The sequence below is a fragment of the Brachyhypopomus gauderio genome, chromosome 11, assembly GCF_052324685.1.
Source record: "Brachyhypopomus gauderio isolate BG-103 chromosome 11, BGAUD_0.2, whole genome shotgun sequence".
In the NCBI taxonomy this organism is placed as follows: Eukaryota; Metazoa; Chordata; class Actinopteri; order Gymnotiformes; family Hypopomidae; genus Brachyhypopomus; species Brachyhypopomus gauderio.
In genome coordinates this window covers 7,038,025-7,059,475 of record NC_135221.1, presented here as the reverse complement: position 1 = coordinate 7,059,475, position 21,451 = coordinate 7,038,025, and the positions used below count along the sequence as shown (strand labels likewise).

Below are 21,451 nucleotides of genomic sequence, written 5' to 3'. Positions count from 1 at the left end.
TGTTTCTCACAAAGAGCATGCTCGAACAGTGAACAATTATGTGAACAATGTGTCAACCAGGAGTCAGTTCAGAGTATATTCTTTATTGCGGAGCGTTATGGCCATCTGGGGATTTAAAAGACTCAGATGACATGCAGCCTGCAGCAGTATGCAAAGCAGAGCGCAATAAGGGCTTTGATGTGCATGGACAATATAGCACTAAAGCAGCACGAGGTAAAATAGGATACATGTTTTCTGAAATGTTTTTTTTTCTAAATAAATGTTTTATGTACAGATTAAATTACACAAAGAAAAGCTCTATTTAACAGAAGTTCTATTTAACATCGGAAACGTCCATTTTCTAATGCAGAGTGTATCCTTACATTTTTAAATAAGTTCATTATTATTGCTGTTGGTAGTAGTACATTACAATTTGATGTCAAGTGCCTGCACATTGGTAAGTCAGCGTGGTGGTTTTATGAATGATGTTATGCGTGTGTGACTTATTATGCGCGTGTCAATATGACGGAGGAGGAGATGGGAGTGGCCATACTCATAAAGTACAAGAGCCAACAAGATGCGCTCGCGCGTGCATTGAGTAGTGACTCGAGAGAAAGATGTACCATAAATACTGGTGCTACTGCAAATCATGAACATGGTGAAGAAGAGATAATTGTGTTTGAATTATTTCTCTTATGCGGCACTGATTTTACTGTGGCCAATGTTTAGGGGTTGGATTACAGCGTTCAGATTATGATGGGTACGGGCGTGCAGTTGAATCCCCGCTGGGTTGTCGCGCGTGGTGTGCAATTCAGATTGTGTTCTTATTTATTTTGTTTTGTCCTCGTTTTACAATACGCTGTTTTGGGCGAGAACGGAGGTAAGTCCATGCTAAAGGTATGTCTGATATTATATTCGTTGACAGAAATGTGCTTAGGCTATTCACCGAAGTGTGTCTCTGCATTGATTAAATTGTAGGCCATCTTTTGCACTTTATTCAGAATAAGACATGAAGTATACGTATTCATAATAAATCCGAGTATATTGCTTAGATCTCGGTTGTCCTTATTCGCTTTCTTGTAGACGCGATGTGGCATAGTGACCAGTCGCGCGCCCTTAACAACTTGGAACGCTATGAGATTACTTATCCTCAGTGGTTGAATCCGGCGCGAGACAAAAGATCCCAAGGGAACACGAAGGTAATCTAACCACAGTTGGGAGATCTGAACTTCGAGTCATAATCCACTCCAGTTTAAAGCAGTTCTAAAAAAATCAAGAAGCTAATAAAATAGGAAGATATATGCATTTTGTTGTTAAAGCTCTGCATAGCAACAAACGCTTTCTTCCATCAGCAGTATCCCTCAAAGGCAGAAATCACGATTACCGCGGGGGGAGCGGAGTTGGTTCTCCAGCTACAGAGAAATCAGTGAGTGTCTGCTTGATATGCACTTACCCTCACACCCATTGCAGTTTCATCTGTATTTGAATCTCTCTGGTTTGGCTGTGTTCTATAAATAAATCTCTCTGTTTTGGCTGTGTTCTATAAATACCTGTGTTTGGTCTGGCTGTGAATTTGAATTTGGCCATATGTCCATATGTTGATGGAGAGTGCATGGATGAGGCTGACACATAGAGCCTTAAGGAAATGATACCTGATCTTCCTGTGCAGAGCCACAGGAAGTTGTGCAGATGGTATCCCCTGATTCTGCATCCCTCCAGCCTCTCCAAAGGGCCTTTGAGGAGAGGATGACTAAGACATCCTGGTGATTGGCAGGATGCAGAGACAGGAGAACGGACTACTTGTTTTCTAGCTATGGGTGAATCTTCTAGAAGACAAATGCTACCGTTGTTCATTGTTGTGTCATGTCTCTCGCCTCTGGAGATGCTAAAACGCCTGCAGCTCTGTACACTTCCTGATTAAACCGAGTCCCCTTGTGAAGGATCATCAGCAGATGGAAAAGACACGGAGAGTGGAGCAAAGCTTTTAGCTCGGGCCTGGCTCCATGGAGTCTGGCCGATGTTCCCCGGGGCTGTGGGGTAAGTGGTGGGGGGTGACCACCGTAGCGTCTGCTCCAGCAGACAGCACAATCCTGAGGGGTTGGGGCCACGTGAAGGCGAAATGCCCTCATGGCTGCTTGTGCCACCAGCACTGCCAGTGAAACTGCAGAGGAAGTAGCAGTAGCTTTGTTCAATTGCTATTTTTTAGTTTGTGTCAGCACACAGAGGGAGGGTTGTAACAATTATTTGACAAGACGCTTCTGGGAAGTGGTTTCCATCCACTAAGACTAAGCAACACCTTCAGAAACAAATTGCAGTCGTGAAAACTGTGCCAATCCGATGCAATCTGTTAGGAACAGTGTGTATGTGCAACAGTATGCATGACGGTTTTGACATTGCTGTAGTTCCTCTCAGGCAGACCATGAGAAACTGGAAATGACTCCTGTGCAAACATATGCATTGATTAACAGTGATGAAATATTAATGCAGGTGTAATTTTGTATGCAACTGGACCTCAGCTTCATTGTCCACACAAGAGTACAAGAAAAACAAGTAAAGAAAATATAGCGAAAAGTAAAGAAAAATGAAGAAAAAGCAGCTAGATTCTGACATTGTATTATGTTTCTACAAGCAGCCTTTGAAACACTCTCTTTCCCATGCAGCGTTTCAACATGTATGAGTCTGCCACCTCTCTGCCACCGGTGACACCCCATTTTGTTAAGTGATTACAAAAGTGATTTCAACATGCCACTCCTTTGATCCTTTTGAATCATTAACTTGTTCTTCCTTCTGCTGTGTGCCTTTCAAATAAGGACAGAAATAGCACAGCTGTGTGAAAGCCAAAAAGCTTCATTATGTTCATAAAATGAACATACCATACATTATAATACTGAGTTAGGTCTCTGTTTGATTTATTCTTCTTTTGTGCTGGGGCTGTAATCACCCTCCTTCTGGGTCCCTCACCATTTAACCTGATACCGTCTCTCTCTTGCTCTCTCTGTCTGTCATTCTCTCTATACCTTTCTCTGTCTTTTCTCTATATTCTTTAGCCTAATTCCTCTTAGCTTTCTATCTCAACTCCCTGTTCCTCTTTGTCTTCTCTCTGGTTCCTGGGAGAAGGTGGTCCATGATAATTGATTTCCCTGAGGACAGGCACCTCAGTGTGACTGACAGGCCCCAACCTTAATGCAGCTCTTACCTCTGCCGCTCTTCAGATTATCCAGATCATATTCCTGTGATTACCGCATCTGAATTAATCCATATTGACTACATCTGGATCATGTAGTCATTTATAATGGACAACAGTTTTGACATGTTACTATTCCCCTGAAAGAACTGTAAACCCCACACACGCATAATAGATATCTATAGGCAGATGAAGAAGTGCCCTTAAACCATCACGATAAGTACAGATGTTTCTGTTTTGTTGTTCATAAGTATGTTAGGCTTGCTGTTAAAGTAAGACTAGATCATAGCAGTCATTTTACAAGGAAGCTTTAAGCTTTTTAAAGTTAATAAACCCTAGCAGATGTTTTGTAGGGGGGTGATATGTAAGACGGCTCTGTCAGGTTTTGTAAGCATTTCTTTTGTCAAGGTTGCAGAAGCTCTCTGCCTTATAACCCCCCCCCCCCCCCCCCCCACACACACACACACACTCCTACCCCCACCCCCTATACATTTCCTTCTTTTGCCAGAGCACACTTTGTCCTGTCTGCCAGAGAGTGCACTCCTCCAGCATCTAAAAAAGCTGCCATGAATCTCCAGGCATCTGTAGTTAGTGGCTGTCATCCAAGCCAGATCCATCTCAGTCAGTGTTTGTGTGTGTGTGTGTGTGTGTGTGTGTGAGAGAGAGACTCTGAGCTTTTAGCCTAATGAATGCCTGCCTGGCTCTTCCAGGCAGGGTGCAGTGCACTGGGACCCTTTCTGGTCAATATCCAAGCAGTGCTGTGCTGACTCAGAGTCCCAGGCGGAGAGGAGGGTATGATCAGGATGGAAGTGCAGGTCTGCAGGAATGAAGATGAAGAATTCTGGGATATGATGATCTCCCATATAACAAATGCATCAAAGTCCAAATCTTCAGCACGCACCACTCCCCATAAAACACTCTCCCTCTCCCTCTCTGTCAGCTTCTTCTCTGTGTGCAGTAGTGAAGCAGTGTAAACCCCACTTCAGCTGTTAGTAGAATGCTTTCCTGCAATCAATTGCTAACTTTAATTAATGCCTATACAGAAAATATCTTCCATTTCTAGCAGATGGATGGCCAGGGTTATTGCATGACCAATTGGCAGTTTGCTATATACTTGTGGAGAGGTATTAGTTGAAGTACAGTTTATTACACATTTATATCTTCTGTTTATTAGTCATTAGTTTTTTTTATATGTTACACATTCTCAACAGGACAATGAAATACATTAGATGAGAAAACAGGTTAGCACAGCAATAGAAGCAGTACACACTACTTCTGTGAATATATAAGAAAGATTAAATAAATGTGGGATGAGATTTAACACTATTAACACATGTGAAAATGAGGATTAGTGTGAAAAAATGAAGTGATCAGTGTACTGCACATTGGGCGTATAGCAGCATAACCTAAAAGTGCAGATAAGCAATTATGAATCTGTCACTGTTGGACTATGAGTTGAGAAGATGATCTGCTGGAGTGGTCCATGTTGTCTTGCTCCTGTATCGTTTGCCACATGGTAACAAGGAAAACCTCCTGTGTGTTGGGAGACTGTGGTCTTTGATGATGCTGTGTGTCTTCCCCAGACACTGATGGTAAATGCCATCCTGTATAGCCAGACGTCTGTTGCCAGGTACCTGCCATGCTACCCCCAACAATCTCTGTAGTGATTTGTGCCTGTGCACCCGGAGGACCTAAAAGCCGCTGACCATTTCAACCTCAGTGTCACCAGTGTAGATGGGAAGGTGTCCAGCCCTCTGCTGCCTCCTGTAGTCCACAATCGTTCCTTCAGTTTTACTGACATTGAGAAGCAGGTGGTTGTCTGGCTCCAGCTGGTTAGTGACTTCAGTTCATCTCTGTTCGTCTCTCCACCCAGGGCTTCTACTTATCAGGAAATCGAATATCCAGATACAGATGGAGATCTCCAGTCCGAGATCAATGGGCTTAGAGGTTTGGCGGGAATGATCGCACTGAATGCAGAGATGTAATCAATTAGGGGCAATCGCATATATGTGCTCTCTTTGGTCCAGGTGGGTTAGTGCATTGTTATGTGTGTCATGATTGCAATGGCATTAAATGTGGAAAAGGTACGAGCTGTCAAAGGGAGGAGCAGACAGAGAGGTGACTAGTCCTTTGAAGCACTTAACAGTGAGACAGGGCATGATTTGTTTAAACAGGACACGAAGGTCACTAGTTATTCTGGACATTGCAGGCAGCACTAGGATGGAGCAGTGATCTACATATTTAAAAGCAGGGTGGGGGATTTATTACAGTCTCTGAAGTGTAAAAGCAGTGCAGGGGGCTCAGTGAGGCACCCACAGTCATTAATCTGTCTTTTCTGTGTTTGTCCTCCTCTGCACACACATGTGGACTGATCCTCTCATTTATCATCCCCAGGATGAGCGTGTGTATCAGTAGAAACTCTGAGGCTCCCCACTGGACCTTGCATTCTCTGCGCTCATAAATGTTTGTTGCACAGATAATGATGAAGCCTTCTGGTTTCTAGTCGGCAGTGGAGATGTTTTATTTATTGTCTTTTTGTTTTATCTTGGCCAGGCTTGTAGATTGGATTGTTTGACTTTGTGGCGACCCCTCTTGTGGACTCGCTGTCAAGCACAGGCCAGCTCTCTCTCTCACACACACTCAATCACACACACACACACACACACACACACACACACATACACACACACACACACACAGACCCTCCATCATCTGCCCTGTCTCAGTCAGGCAGTGCCCTCAACTGCGTCATCTCTACTCTCTGTCCCCGACCTTTGTTCTTCTGATCTGTCTGTTTCTGATCCTCCCCTCCCCCCTGTAGGGGCATTTCCAGCTATTCTCTCTTTCCTTCTCACTCTATTTCTTTCCCATTCTCTGTCTCTCCATTTCACACACATCCTCTGTGTAAATGAACGGTAGTGGATGTAATGTATGAATTACAAATTCATACGTTACTATTATTTCATATCTCTCTCTAATGCACCCCAGCTGTACCCCTGATCAGAGTGATGTCACCGGGGCTGGGAGTGAACGTTGCTGACCCTGCCTGCCCTGCGTCCCCACCCTGCCCCTCCCCAGCTCAACTGAATTCTTTGTTTAAGCCGTTGCCAGACAGCCATGTCTCAAACGCTTGGCACTCCATCTCCGGCCTGTCTGGGCTGCTTCCAGCTCCTGGAACCTGGCTGGATGTGAAGCCAGCCCCACTGACTTATGAGTATGGTGGGAGATGCTTTAACACACAACTTTACTGTAGGAGAGGAGGGGAGAAGAAGAAGAATTAGACAGGAAAACAGAAGTGATTTTAGAATAAACCTAATAAAATACATTTTCTTAAAGATGGAAGAAGACTATGAGTAAGTTGCCCTTCTGCAATGGCTTCCCAATGGCTAGGGATCAAAATAGTTCACCATACTAAGTATGGTGAATAGTTCAGAAATCTAATAAAGAAAATGAACTATAAACAAAAATGTACTTTGCAGAAACGCTGCAGTCTCCTTAAAGCCATCTATATAAGCAGTTGGGAGGTGGAATGAGCGTTGTGTTAAAAATAGGAATTTATAAATGACCATAAAGGTAATGAGTTGTTATTTGTGTATCCTGGTTATCCTAGAAACCTGGAAACATCAAGAGTTTCACAGTAATTGCTGATCTGGGGTCAGCGTCTCCCTGTCCTAATAATCATAGTGTTTACTTAAAAAGTTGATAAAAACTGAGCATCTAACATCATGTTCCAAAAAATTTAAGATGTGCAAGTTTCTGACAGTTGTGTCTCTTGTAACAACTTCTCCAGCTTCTAAATTAGTACATGGAGCATGCAGCAGCTTGAGTGTTTCAGTAGAATGTATGAACCTGCTATCACCAGCGCTAGTAACATACCACAGCCCTGCTTAGCTTTCTGTAATAAGCATGTCTATTTTTACCTGCGCGTGTGTTTTAGTCTTCCTTCCAGGACGAGAGCGTAGCTGGGCCCTGTCCCACACCAGTACTGGGGTGCCACTTTTAAAGGCCACACTGTCATCAGCTCACTAGTACAAGCACACTACTACAGTATGGAAGGCAAGAAGATACCCCATCTCAGCCCACCCTACCCACGATGCCCACTCATCTCCCCTTTCTGCCCCTGTAGTTCCGTGACGTAACGCACTGCCCCGAGTCTGGATATAGCGCCCGCCGCAGGTCACCCTGCAGGACCCTGAGAGCCGGCGTTGTTTCCCTCTCACTGTCGCTGAGGCTTCAATAAGCGGCCATTGTTCTGGCGGTGCCGCTGTGGGGCTCTGGGTCGGGGCTCTGTGCCCCACTACCCTTCATGCAACCATGGGCCCTCCGGCCGGTTCTGTGGCCATGTGGCCATTATGAGGAGAGTGACCCAACACATGTGTGTCTGAGCGAGAGCAAAGCTGGTCTCTGCATTCGTGCCCAGTTATTACGGGAATGGAGGTGTATTTATAGATGATCTGGAATCGCAGCAGAATTGTTTTACTGCACTCTTCATCACGATGTAAGTCAGGATGCTTGATATTTCTGTAGTCACTGAATATTTCAGTTAGGATCAAAAACTCAGAGTCAAAGGAAAAGCATTTTGGTAGAAAATGCAAAGCATTTGTCTCCATGTGTGCAGTGCTGTAGTGCCAGAACCCCCTTGCAGCTGATGCCTGCCTGTCAGCGCTCATGCAGTAGCATTAGTCATGAGACCCGCTAATGTTAGCATACAATAAAGCTAATTATGGCAATGGCTGGGTGCACCGGTGCTAATGTAACCTACAGTATGTGAAAAACAAATGCAGCACTTGTCAAAAGTTATCCTTTAGCTCTGTTTTGAAGCCAGATTTATAATTTGTCACATTTATGTTTTTTTAAATAATGAAATATTCACTGATATCAGACTATGTGTCTGTCTAGCATATTAGCATGACACCTTTTTCTCCCTTGCAGAGATTATCTCGCTCAGTCGTATCCCAGAAGGCTGTGTGGGCAGCCCTGCAATGTGTTCCCGCATGGTGGTCATCAGGTCGTACCCCAGTAAGCCTGGACTGTGTCCAGCACTTTGTTAAAGCTTCCAGTATAAACATGGAGAGACAGTGAGCCTCCGTGTTGGACTGATACTGAGCGCTGACCCCTCTCTCACCCTGTCCCGCTGTTTGTCAGTGGGAGGTGGAAGAGTGTCACAGGCGATGATCGGGCCTTGAAAGCCCTTCTATTTAAGGTGGCTATGTCTGTGATTAGTAGAGAACCAGTTGAATGTGGTACTTCTTTGATAAAGGGCAACATGTTGGTGTCCGGTAGGCAGGAAGACAGCTAGTGAAACCCTAATCGCTTACTATAGTAATGTTTCTCTGGACATTACTCCTGTGAGCTTTTCTGAAATCAGCTGACATTACTATACCGTGAATTCATTATAATGCAGAAACCCCATAAGTACTTCACCCACTGTATCCCCAATGAATTTCAGGTGAAACCATACAACAAACAAGCTTTCCATTGCATACCTACTTTTATGCTGTGGTAAACAGACAAGTTTGTAGTTTCATTTGTTTTCTGTAAATTGTATTATTAAGAATAGAAGTCAGGATAAGGATGTTCCTACCCAGGAATAAGTTATTTGTAATCAGGTACCTAAGTTTCTCTGTCTAGACTGAAAACAGCTGAAATGTTGCCTAGTTTCTTTATTGGACAGGTGGAAAGACCACCAAAAAGCCAGACAAACCTACAAAATTTCAGTAGAAATATCTTTCAAGGGAAAACAACTGTTCCAGTAAGCATATAAAAGTGGTTCACTTTGACACCGCTTCTTCCTCTATTTCTCTGTACAGTCAGCTGTCAGGTTGTCATCTACTCACTGCACTAGCGCTCCTTAGATATGACCCCAACTTTAATTCTGACCCAGGATGTCCACGGAGATGAAATCGCGGAGCCCTTTATGGCAGTGAAGATTGTGTGCATGTGGTGATAAGAGGAAGTGAGGATGGTGTCAAACATCACACACTTTTGATACGTAATGCAATTTAACTCTAAGCTGACAGCCTGAAGAAGAATAGTGTTGTAAAAGCAAAACCCTTTTACTAACTGATTGATTATGCATCAAACTAAGCAGGTCTGGAGTTTGGAGGCAGCATAGACAGGCCTCGTCTCCACACCCTTATCCAAATATCCTTTTAGGTATATTAGATCATTAAAGAATCCTTTTGGGTGAGGAGATCTGTGTGAGCTGCACCTAGTATGTCAAATCGTGATTTACTCTTTACAGAAGATAAGTAAAAACAACAGTGGCATGTTTAAGTTACTCCTTTGGGTAAGAGCTGAAAGATGTTCATCTGTAGTGTTCATGATATGTAGTATTAATCCATATGTCCTCTTTTGTCTTTGTTTAAGGGAGCTGTTGGCCCCTGGTTATCAAGAAATATGGTATAGTCCAAATGGTGCCCGCCAGTTTTCCAGACCTTCCAGTAGGGTGAGTGTTGAAGCTGTTCCAATATTTCACCCAGCAGAAGGTTTTCAGGAACAGTTTTTGCTGTCATGGTAATCACATGGGGGAGTCTCGACACAACTATGAAAAAGGCCATTTGTTATATTCTTATCAGTGCTTTTTAACCTTACTGGTTGATTAATAGTGTTTACTTCTGAAGTTTTAGTATATAAAAAAATGTCTCACTTTCTCAAAGTGCCTACTCTTGCACGTGGGTCAGAACCCATGTCCTTTAGCTGCTGGAGCTGTGCTGAGTGTTCTCTTGTTGGGTGTTTTCAGGAGCACTGTTACTACCACGGGGCAGTGAGCGGTGTAGAGGGCTCCAGCGTGGTTCTCAGCACCTGCGCGGGGCTCAGGTAAGCAGCACAGCCCCCACGTCCCACAGGGAAACATCTTAACATGCTACAATTAGATATGTGTATTTAAAACACACTGTTTTACTCAAACATATGTATTGCATCTAGCTACTGGTATGTTTGACCTATTGGACACATCAGACAGTAAGATTGTACTGAACTCCACATGTTCATTTTGTTGTGAATCAAGAGCTTTGATAAATGGAAATGGCATAATTGCAAGAATTGTAGTGATCTGTAACTGTAGTGATATGTAGAAGAGAGATATTGGCTTAGCTTTATTAAATAGTATAGTTATTCACTTCTCCAGATTAGGGTTAGAGCATTAAGCAAATGTGTATTTGACTTCATATTCCACAGTAAGTGGTGTTGACCAGTAACATTTGCTTGTGTAACTCCAGTGGATATGAATATTCTCCGCATGACCGAACGGTCATGTCATTGCTTTTGCACGAAAAAAAACAAGTGCAAATATTCCAATAAATCAGGGCTGGAGAAAGAACACCAGTTGTTTCTGGGTCATACGAGTTCTTAGGATGTTTGAGTTCAGCGAGTGCGGCGAATATGAGCGTGGCCGGGTTTCTGGGTCCCTGAGTGGGCTGACAGAGCATGTATGAAGTGTTGTTCTGTGCTGTGCATCCTGTGGAGAGCCAGCTTCCTGCCCGGGTTCGTCTGAGGAAGCGAAGCTACAGAACAGGCCCGCATTGACGAATAGTGGAGTGGCATTAGCACGCGCAACAGTGCGGGGTGAATACATTTACAAATGAATGGGCATCTTCTGGATCAGAAGCTGAGAAATAGCAGCACTTGCACTGAGATGTGGGAGGACACACACACACACACACACACACACACAAAGCCATCCAGATGCATTTTGCAGCTGCACACTAAACGTCAACTCGAAGAACTGTGTGCCGTGTGAGAAAGTGAAGGGAGAGAATGGGAGGAAGATGGTTTCTGTATTTATGCTTCCATTCTTCTGTAGGCATTTCATCCTGCGTTTGCCTATCTGCATGTGCTTTTGTTGCTCTCTGTGAACTTACGGACATCTTTTTGGCAAATGGGGTTATTTACACTCATTTATCCTGTTTTGTTTGTGCATGTCATCCCGTGATTGCACATCTGCAAGATATTTTTTGGTGAGGGGAGAAGATTCATTTTGTGTGTGTGTGTGTGTGTGTGTGTGTGTGTGTGTGTGTGTGTGTGTGTGTGTGTGTGTGTGTGTGTGTGTGTGTGTGTGTGTGTGTGTAAGTATGCACATCTGTTCATGCCTATTACAAGTAACTTGGGAACTGATGGAGTATTAGAGATGCACTAGAGATGCGATCTGCTTGTAATTAAGTAACCCAGGTGTTCATGCTATAAACATATAGAGTTGACACTGGCAGTGTCATAGTAAACAATGAAATTCCTTGAGTTTTATTTGACCTAATTAACAACATCTGCCTGTGGCGTAATGACAACCACAGCATGGTATTATTACAATAAGCACAGATCTATTACCTATATTCATTATATAATCCCATCTTAATCTGCTTCACCCCATGTGATGCACCGTCCTGACAAACTCCTGTGTAACTTTTGCTTTGATCTTTGGTCTTTTTTGTCTTAGACGTCTACAGGAATGTAGGAGTATTTTGTCTTTAGGATCATTGCAGAGCAGATCATCTATGCCATGTCTCTGTCAGTGACTTGGATTTTTGTGCCATCTCCAGAGGCATGATAGCCATGAACCACAGCGTGACCTACATGATTGAGCCATTAGCCAATCACACGGCATCTCAAGGCCATGCGGTGTTTCGTGCTGAGAGCCTGAAAATATCTCCGGGCACCTGTGGCCATCATCATGACGTCCAGAATCACACAGACAAGCTGCAAGATCTCATTGGTGGGATTGCACAGGCCAATAGGGTGAATTATTAAACTGTCACATTCTCCTGCAGAATTGCTTAGTTTTGTCCAAGGCCAAGACCACTGAGTGGTCACATCAGCAATGACGTAAAATTTCTAATGTGGTTTTATTTAACGAGTTCATACCTTGTGGTCTGTCAGGGCAGTTATATTTGGAAGTAGTGACTCACCACTACCTTATCACATTAGCCTGCATGTATTCCTCCCCCATTCACGGGGCACCTTTCCTCTGCAGGGCAGGAGAGACGTCAGTCGCAACATGAAGTACGTGGAGCTCATGATGGTGGCTGATCACGCGGAGGTAAGATCACAGCCATTATGGGAGGACGTCAAGGTCAAAAGCGCTCTCTCTGAAGCAGCCTGTTGTTTTCCAAAAGCATCATCTAAACCGTGAGGATGATGAGCAGCTGTCTTGCCTTATAATGTGTTATGATGCTTCTGGGTAACAGGGAGGTGTAGCAGACTTTTCTACCATTCAGGCATTTCTATTGTAGATTCAGGTGACACATATGGCATGATTCATTAAATACATAGACAACAGCTGTGCCATTACAAGAGGAATAAGACCTTTGGCATTTTACATATATGGAATTTGGCTCTGATAACCAATCATGCAATTTTAATTGCGCATGAAAAAATAACAACCCCTTTTTGCACGTGCAAAAAAACCTTAACACTGAGTGCAAAGCCATAAAGTTGTGTGCTAAAGCCTTTTGTGCATTTAGTCCCTAGTGTCTCTGTCCATCTTGCACAATGGATGAACAGTTGTTAAGCAACATTTTTATGTGAGTTTAGAACAGCTGTCTGTTTAGTGCCTTATTCTGATGACTCATTCTGTTTGATGGGGAAGCCATAATCACACAGCCCATAGATAATCATACAACCCACAGATGATCACACAGCCCATACATAATCATACAACCCACAGATTATCACACAGCACACAGTCCATAGATAATCATACAACCCACAGATGATCACACAGCACACATTGATCACACAGCACACAGTCCATAGATAATCATACAACCCACAGATGATTGCACAGTTCATAGATAATCATACAACCCACAGATGATCACACAGCCCATAGACAATCACAGTCCATAGATAATCATACAACCCATAGATTATTTCACAGCCCGTAGATAATCATACAACCCTCAAATGATCACACACCACAGAATCCATTGATAAACATACAACCCACAGATGATTGCACAGCCCATAGATAATCACACAGCCCATAGATAATCATACAACCAGGTTATCTATGTTGTACAACCAGCCCCGTCGACAGGGGGGGACAACCGGGTCTGTTGTCCCGGGCCCTAGGGCCAGGGGGGCCCATCAAAGAGCCCAGCAATTTATTTTTTATTTAAAGTCTATAATTTTTAAATAATCTTGAAATCTTTCATTAATATAAAATTATGTACTCATAATAAGCTCAATGGCTCAAATATATATGTTTTTTACCTATCTGCATATTTTCTATTAAGTGCATACACCCCCGCCTCCCACTGGAAAATGGTTTGATCCAGCACCGACTGTAGCCGGCCGGTATCCGCCCAACAGCGGGAAATACAGTGGTGGATAGTTAAAGTAAATACTGAAATCTGGAGCGCAGAAAAGAAAGGAAAAACATTTACCTGACGAATTTTAAAGTTGCATTGTGTTCCATGTTTGAAAAGTGCTGAAATTTAGGGTAAAGTACTTGAAAATGCTTGAAATTGTAACTACTTCGTTTCACAACAAATAGCTGTCTGACTGAACAGTTCTCGTGAAGACGTTAAGATTGGGCGTTTTGAAAATAAACAACCATTAAATAATGTGATAAAAAGCGAATTATTTTGAATCATTTCGAGTATATGTATAAATATTTAACTTAATTAAGTTTAACGTGCTGGAAAATATTGAAATGGACCTTGAAAATGACGTACAAGTGCTTGAATTCCACCTTACAAAGGTGTATGAACCCTGCAAACATGACTTTGTCCATCGCGCTGAAGCGCGGCGCGCGCGAAGTTACAAAATTCGAGAGGTGCACGACCTCGCGAACCGACAGCGCGCGATGCACACGCGGAGCCACTGCGATTACGTCAATTTCGCGTAGGGGGGGGGGGGGGGGGGGGGGCACATGAATCTTTATTGTCCCGGGCCCCAGCAAGACTGTCAACGGGCCTGTGTACAACCATACAACATAGATAATCATAAGACATATTTCCTTTTATCATACATTTGACACTAATGAAGGGCCTCCACAAAGCATGTGTGTGTGTGTGTGTGTGTGTGTGTGTGTCTGTGTGTGTGTCTGTGTGTGTGTGTGTGTGAGAGAGAGAGAGTGAGAGAGAGAGAGAGAGAGAGAGAGAGTGAGAGAGACTAGGATACATCTGAGGTCAAAATGCCATGATAATCTGCTTCTGTCCTCTATTGCAGTTTGTGAAACATGGTCGAGACTTGGAGAAGACCAGGATGAAGCTACTGGAAGCAGCGAACTATGTTGACAAGGTAGTGCCAGTGCTTTCATAGCATAAAGCTGAATGTTTTAAAAGTTCCATAACTTTGCTCTTAGCTCTAATTTTAACACTTTGCATTTCTTGACTTTGTCAGTATTACAAAGCGCTAAATATCCGGGTGGCCCTGATCTGGCTAGAGATTTGGAATGAGCAGAATAAAATCAGTGTGACGGACAACCCCTACAGCACCCTCAGAGACTTCCTCACCTGGAGAAGGAAACAGCTGCTACATCTGCCCAATGACAACGCACAGCTCGTCACGTCAGTGCCTCAGCCAATAGTCAGCTCTTAAAGCATAACACAGCCACCTATCACAGATCACATTGATGGCTGTTGCCTAATTACAGTTAAGTGTGGGAGTTCAAAGCACGAGTGCCCAACTCCAGTACTAGAGGTTTATCTGCTCAAACAAACCTGAAATAACTTATCTGTTAACTGCTTAGTTGAACAGGTGTTTAAGAATACAGAAATCACCAGACTGTTCTGGACTCTGGCCCTCCAGGACCGAAGTTGGGCTCTCCTCATGTAATGTACACGATGCAATTATAGCTATTCTACTAGCTGAAAAGATGTCCTTAGTGAATTGTGAGTTGGACTTAAGCAGCCCTCCTTGCTGTGTTTGTAGGGGTGTGTCATTCCAGGGTACCACTATTGGATTGGCTCCACTTAAAGCCATGTGCTCGGAGTATCAGTCAGGAGGCGTTAACTCGGTAAAATAGCCTGCAGCATCTCGTGACATTTACATGCTCTACAGCGCCGCAGGCATCATAAATCTTCTCTGTGTCTACCCATTCATCCCTCCCTCTCTCTCTCTCTCTCTCCCTCTCTCTCTCTCTCTGTCTTCAGGATCACTCAGAAAGTGCCGTTGGGATAGCTGCCACCATGGCCCATGAGATGGGCCATAACTTTGGTATGAGCCATGACAGTGAAAGCTGCTGCCAGGCCCTGCCCGAGGACGGAGGCTGCATCATGGCTGCGGCTACAGGGTGAGACTACGGCCCCGGGGCAAAAGTGGCTCCGCACTGCCCCAGGTCCCCTTTAGCTGCACCAGTGTAGTGAGCGTGAGGGCAACATATCCTAGAAGGGTTTTACCAAACACTACTAGCTTAAACACTCATCTTATCTGGAAAAAAACCTACTTTGTAAATTGTCCCATGAGAACTTAGCAGATGCTGTAATGTTATACCTTTATACCTCTATACCCTCTTAATATAGTATAGACTGTACACCTTCTTAATAGTGTCTATAGTATAGACAGTGTACTACTGACTGCACTGGATAATGAGACTCTGACACTGACTTTTGTCAAATCTGCTTTAATAACTTGATTCTCCAAAATGTTATGTACTTATCTCGGATTCTTGTTTCTTGTCTTATCTCACTCGCCCACAGGCACCCTTTCCCACGTGTATTTAACTCATGTAACCAGGCCGAGCTAAAGCGCTATCTGAGCTCTGGTGGGGGAAAGTGCCTGTTCAACCCCCCAAACACCAAGGCCATGTATGGAGGTCAACGCTGTGGTAATGGCTACCTAGAGGAGGGAGAGGAGTGTGACTGTGGAGAAGTAGAGGTAAGATCTCAAATTTCATGCTCATCACACTGTTTGCACCTCCATAGGTTTTTACATCAGGTTTTTACGTCTTTCTCTCTGTCTGCATGTTCTAGGAATGTTCCAGTCCATGTTGCAATGCTCATAACTGCACCCTGAAGGCAGGAGCTGAATGTGCCCATGGAGTGTGTTGTCAGGACTGCAAGGTTGTTTCCTCACTCCTCTTGTGTCAGCTCACTCACATCGTGCCACATGCAATCACTTCCTGTCACACTGACTGTGGTCTTCCTTGTCTCTCTCCACCTTTTGACCGATTTGCTCTCAAAAGCTGAAGAGTCCAGGTGTCCTGTGTCGCTCTATCTCAGGCTCCTGTGATCTGCCCGAGTACTGTGATGGGAAGTCAGAGGCGTGCCCTGCCAACTTCTACCTGGTGGACGGGAGCCTGTGTGCGCACGGGGCAGCGTACTGTTACACGGGCATGTGTCTGAACCTGGACCAACAGTGTAGCTCTCTCTGGGGGAAAGGTAACATTGCTCAGCTTAGCCAAAGCCAAACTATTCAGCTGATGTATTGTGTTATTAGTGTTCTTTGTTTCTACAAAAATCTTTAATAGAATTTTTTTGTCAAATTACATCCATGGCACCCCCCCTCCCCATTCATTCTGACATAGTTCTGGTATTGGTTACATCAAGATACAATGTCATTGGCACTGATGCTGTGTTTGTGCAGTAGGTAGTTGGTAAAAACATGGCCAATTAATGAAGGAACCAACTGTACAATGGGGTGAACCATCTGTCATCCTCTCCCTGCAACACGGGCATGTCCAGTTTTCCTAAATCCCTCTGGAACTCCTTCAAGGTTTTCACAGAGAACATGGCTGTGAAGGTATTTGTTCGGCTCTCTCCTGGTGCCCTCACAGATGCTCAGCCTGCTCCGGATCTGTGCTTCACCAAGGTGAACGAGGCTGGTGATTCCTATGGAAACTGTGGCAAAGACCTGATGGGCAAATACAGGGGGTGCACAGAAAGGTGAGGATCTTCTCCCAGGGAAGGAGTCCAAATCGTGGCCACTGCAAAAGAGAAAGATGCATATTTACGCAGATTTTCATCTAAGGGATGCTAAATGTGGCAAGATTCAGTGTCTGAGCAGCGCCACCAAGCCCATTGAGGCCAACGCCGTGGCCATTGACACCACGATCCGCGAGGGCCGTCGACAGATCCTGTGTCGGGGAACACACGTGTACCGGCTGGACCAGGACGAGGAGAGCCAGGGTGATACGCTAGACCCAGGGCTCGTCATGACTGGAACCAAGTGCGGTGACAATGCGGTGAGTACCGGAGACACGTTGTTAAGTGTATAATGGGGGACGTGTCCTGCAGAAGCAATGCTAATAATTGTGCTAATGCATGAAATATAGTCAGAGCACATTAGTATTATGCACATGAGGTCATGCGAGCCAGACCAGTTAGCTTTAACTCACTGCATAGCAATTTAAAATTAATTTTTGTTGCAAGGCAAAATCAAGATGATAGATGCAGTAACCATGATTGTTACCAATAAGGTATATGATATCTTTAATATCCCTCTTGGAGCAGATTTGTTTTGATGGAGAGTGTCGCAATGTGTCCTTTCTCCGGGCGGATGAGTGCAACGCCAAGTGTCACGGCCATGGGGTGGGTGGTCCTCTCTGCCTCTCTTAGGGTAAAGTTAGCACCTGTTTAGCCCATGTGGGTGGCTTGACTTAACTGAGCCTGGTCACTTCCTGTCCTCCCATTAACCCATGGTGTTAATAATATCCACAATTATTAGTTTATTCCCAGGAGCTTGATGTGCCATCACACTGATAAACATGTACATTGCGTCTGGATAAGAATTTTTGCCAAATGCTGTAAATGTATACCACTATAAAGTCCTACAAACTAAATTCAGGTCATATGTTATCAAAGTGAAGCTGAACCACCTATGTCATTATATGGTAAAAGTCTCCAATAATGTTTATGTGGACTACGGTAAACAAAGGCCTGCGATGGTCTTATATCTGCTGGTTTAAGTGAGTTTGTGCGGTGTCTTCCTCTGTAGCTGTGCAACAACAATCACAACTGCCACTGTGACGCAGGCTGGGCACCACCATATTGTGAAGAAAAAGGCAGTGGGGGCAGTTTGGACAGCGGACCGGTGGTCCCCTACTGTAAGGAAAACCTGCCCGCACACACACAAAACACATAAGGGAATTCACCTGCACGTTCCTCTAAGCAAATACACTGATTTGTGTTGTCCTCTGTTCTTGTGTCCTTGAATTCTCTTAACTGAAAGTAGTGAACAGTGTCTTTTTCTCTTTTGCTTCAGCCTTATTTCCCCTCCTGGCGCTCCTGCCTGTGTTCCTCTGCTTGGGATTGGCTGTTCTCTTCCTCTGCTGGTGCTACAGGAAGAAGCTCCATTCGCTTAAAAGTACCGTCCATTCTCCTCAGCGCATACATGTTAAGTAAGTCCTTCTGATTTAAATAATCTGTCCTCCTGATGTGCTGTTCAGCACAGGCTGACTTTATCACTTTATCTACTATGATTTGCATTTCAGTGCGGCTGCTTCACCGAAATCCAAAACTCCTACTGCTGATGTTCATGCGAGCTCGGCATTGCAGATAAAACAATCTGGCACAGATAAACCAGTAATGTCATATCTTGTATTTTTTAAATATATATAAATTAATATAATATGTAAATAAATATATATATATATTTGTGTTTTTATATATAAATATATATTTTGCAGCATGTTAATCTAAAAAAAAATTTCCCATGGCAGGAGAGCCAACGGTCCAGTCCGTCTGGTCCACCCAGATCAAGGCATGCCAGTGTTCGGCCTACGGTCAAACCTCCACCAATTCCAGCATATGCACTGCACCAGCAGAGCCCTGTGCTCTCAGAGGCCACTTCTCAGCCCCGCCCATCTCCGCCGGTTGGCGCCAAACCCAGACCAAGCCCACCCAACAGACCTCCTCCACCCTGCCCCATTACCAAGACCTCTCACATCAAAGAGGTGAGGGCTGTAGATTGTCCTGTTTTAATCACAAGACACCCACCTTTCTCTATGTACAGCCCAGTGCTGATCATTGTGAGACGAATCTATCAAAATCTATCATCTATTGGAGCAAAAGCGCAACCAGTCAAGACTCAGGAGTGGTAATGAAAGTGGTAATGTAAGTAAAATCATTGTCTTGCTGATGTTTTTCCAGGAGGTGTCACAAAGAAAGGGGTCTGAAATATCACCAGGGCTAATACAGAAAGGGAAGTCCAATCTGTTGCCCCCTACTGGTCATACCAGGTAGTCAGCTGTATAATTAGGATAAAGAAGTGTCACCATTATAATGCCAAATACACTCATGTCCTCTGCTTTTTTTCTTTCTGCAGGTTTCAAAGTGAAATCTCTGGACAGAGCTGAAATTATGTGAAGCTCGTGAAATCAAAGGACCTTATGCTTCTGAGTACTCTTAAAATGAGAAACTGGAACCTGCAACATTCAGGCATGTACTTCTGGAGTGGCAACGGAGCCTTCCTAAGTCCAGCACCACGTCTGCCTAATACACTTGAAATCAGAAGTGTGATGTACTTGTGGCATTTTACTTTGTTTTGGTACTGTTTGAATAATCATGTGCCATATTTTTTTTATTTCACACCTATTTATTGCTAAGTGAGAACTTACAAGAGAAAAAGTTCCTTGATACGATCTTTAAATAAGAGCATGAAGGTATATCTTACATTAAGAACATGTCAAGTTTGGATTGCACGCAACAGTGAAAATCACACCACCTGCTGTGAAAACCACAAAATGACACAATGGCCTTTGTGCTTGGTATGTCAAGATGTGTAGTTATGCAAATTGAGACATCCTGATTCACAATTCAGTGATTTTGTGGCCACCATCTGTTCTTTTCTGTGCACACCTGCTCAAGTAATTGCATAGAATACAGAGTAAATTGACTACATCAAAAGAATATTTACAATTTGCTGGACACTGTATATAAATCTAGGTCATCAAATGACTAGTGGCTGCCGTATAATTCAAGTGAGATGAAATTTATTTTACTTTTCTGTCTGTCCACTCACAAGCCTCTTGGGAACACTTGATGAAATGCACCTTATATTGTGTACAAGGACGCCAAACCAGGGAATAAAACTAAATATGTACTGTACACTTAGATAGTGTTAAGACTAGTATAAATTATTGAGTGATGCCCTTTGAAGACTCAAAGGCACAACCAAAACGTACAGTCCTCTCAAAATGTACTGTAGGTGTATCATTCATCTAGGTCTGACACCAGAACAGATTCTGTATTACAACTAGAATTTGAAAAGAATGATGTGTGTGATATACTTAATGTATAGATTTAAATGGCTTATGCCCTAACAAAAGCAGGTAAATGTGTTTATCTGTAGTGATCTTACATAGGCTTTCTTACTTATACATTGAATTGAACTATTGAAATGACCTTTCTCTTTAAATATGTCATAGTTAATGCTATGAAAATCATGTATTTGTGCTGGAATAATGTGGACTCTCAGGTTTGAGTTAATAAGTAGGCATACTGATGCCTAAAACTGGGACCATACTGAGGAAACACACTGTGAATGGAATGATTATAGCTATTATAAGGCCAGATTTCCAGACCCAGTTTAAGCCTTATTCTAGACTAAAACTATTTGCAACACTGAGTCAACATCAGCACTTCAGTTTAGTCCAAGACTAGACTTAGTTGTTCATGAATCTGGCCTATAATTAAATGTCCAATATTTACAATGGTCCACATTGAAGTTTTTTGTTTGTTTATGTTTTTTGCACTTTGTTAGGCTGTGTGAATGCATCGTTTGTTAAGAATTACAGGAACTGCACTGAATCATCAGTTCTGATCCAATGCCATGAATGTAAAATTGACTTCTGCCAGCCTCTCAGGCGTCTTCTGCCAGCCAATAAAATAAGATTAGATATCACCGCACATTTTTATTTTGATCCATTTTTTACAATATGTTTATGTGATGCACTTCCATGTTCCCTTTGTCATGTTGAAAGTAGTTTGTGTCTTCAATTTTTGCCGGAAAGAAACATTGATACAGGAATGGTGGTTATAGGCATAAATAGAGTGATGGCTGAGTGAGGTTGCAGGAACACTGATCTGGTCAGTGATTACATGGCTAAACGTGATGTGGCTGCAGAAATACTGATCTGTGGTCAGTCATAATTAGACTGATTTATGAATGAAGGATGATGTAATAACGCTGATCAAGTCTGGCTAATAGGGTAATATGGCTGGAGTAAATTTAATAAAACTGACAAAAACTCAGTGATAAATGTGGCTACTATAATAATAATAATGAATGGGCTCAGTATGATTAGAAATAGTATATAAAGTTTAGGTGGGAAATAATTTTACAGGATCCGTGTGGTCAATTTCATATTCACGCCAAAATTCCAACATGAGAAATAAAACCATTTTTTGT

General features: G+C 43.3%; 1 protein-coding gene across 5 annotated transcripts; it reads left to right on the top strand.

Annotated features, from left to right (window-relative positions):
- Window positions 1-555: 555 nt before the first annotated feature.
- On the top strand, window positions 556-20,949 carry LOC143526802 (disintegrin and metalloproteinase domain-containing protein 19-like). 5 transcript variants are annotated; one of them, XM_077021466.1, is made up of 23 exons: window positions 556-859; window positions 1,063-1,178; window positions 1,335-1,405; window positions 9,533-9,611; window positions 9,906-9,982; window positions 11,698-11,893; window positions 12,129-12,194; window positions 14,330-14,401; window positions 14,504-14,670; window positions 15,035-15,119; window positions 15,256-15,395; window positions 15,802-15,979; window positions 16,075-16,164; window positions 16,287-16,438; window positions 16,786-16,986; window positions 17,072-17,285; window positions 17,554-17,631; window positions 18,038-18,146; window positions 18,305-18,440; window positions 18,534-18,624; window positions 18,762-18,995; window positions 19,192-19,280; window positions 19,367-20,949. In XM_077021466.1, the coding sequence occupies exons 1-23, from the start codon at window positions 733-735 to the stop codon at window positions 19,395-19,397; spliced, it is 2,799 nt and encodes a 932-aa protein (XP_076877581.1). In that variant the 5' UTR covers window positions 556-732; the 3' UTR covers window positions 19,398-20,949. The 5 variants fall into 5 exon arrangements, with proteins under 5 accessions (XP_076877581.1, XP_076877583.1, XP_076877580.1 ...); XM_077021468.1 differs by having other exon boundaries at window positions 16,287-16,482; window positions 16,878-16,986; XM_077021465.1 differs by having other exon boundaries at window positions 1,332-1,405.
- Window positions 20,950-21,451: the final 502 nt, after the last annotated feature.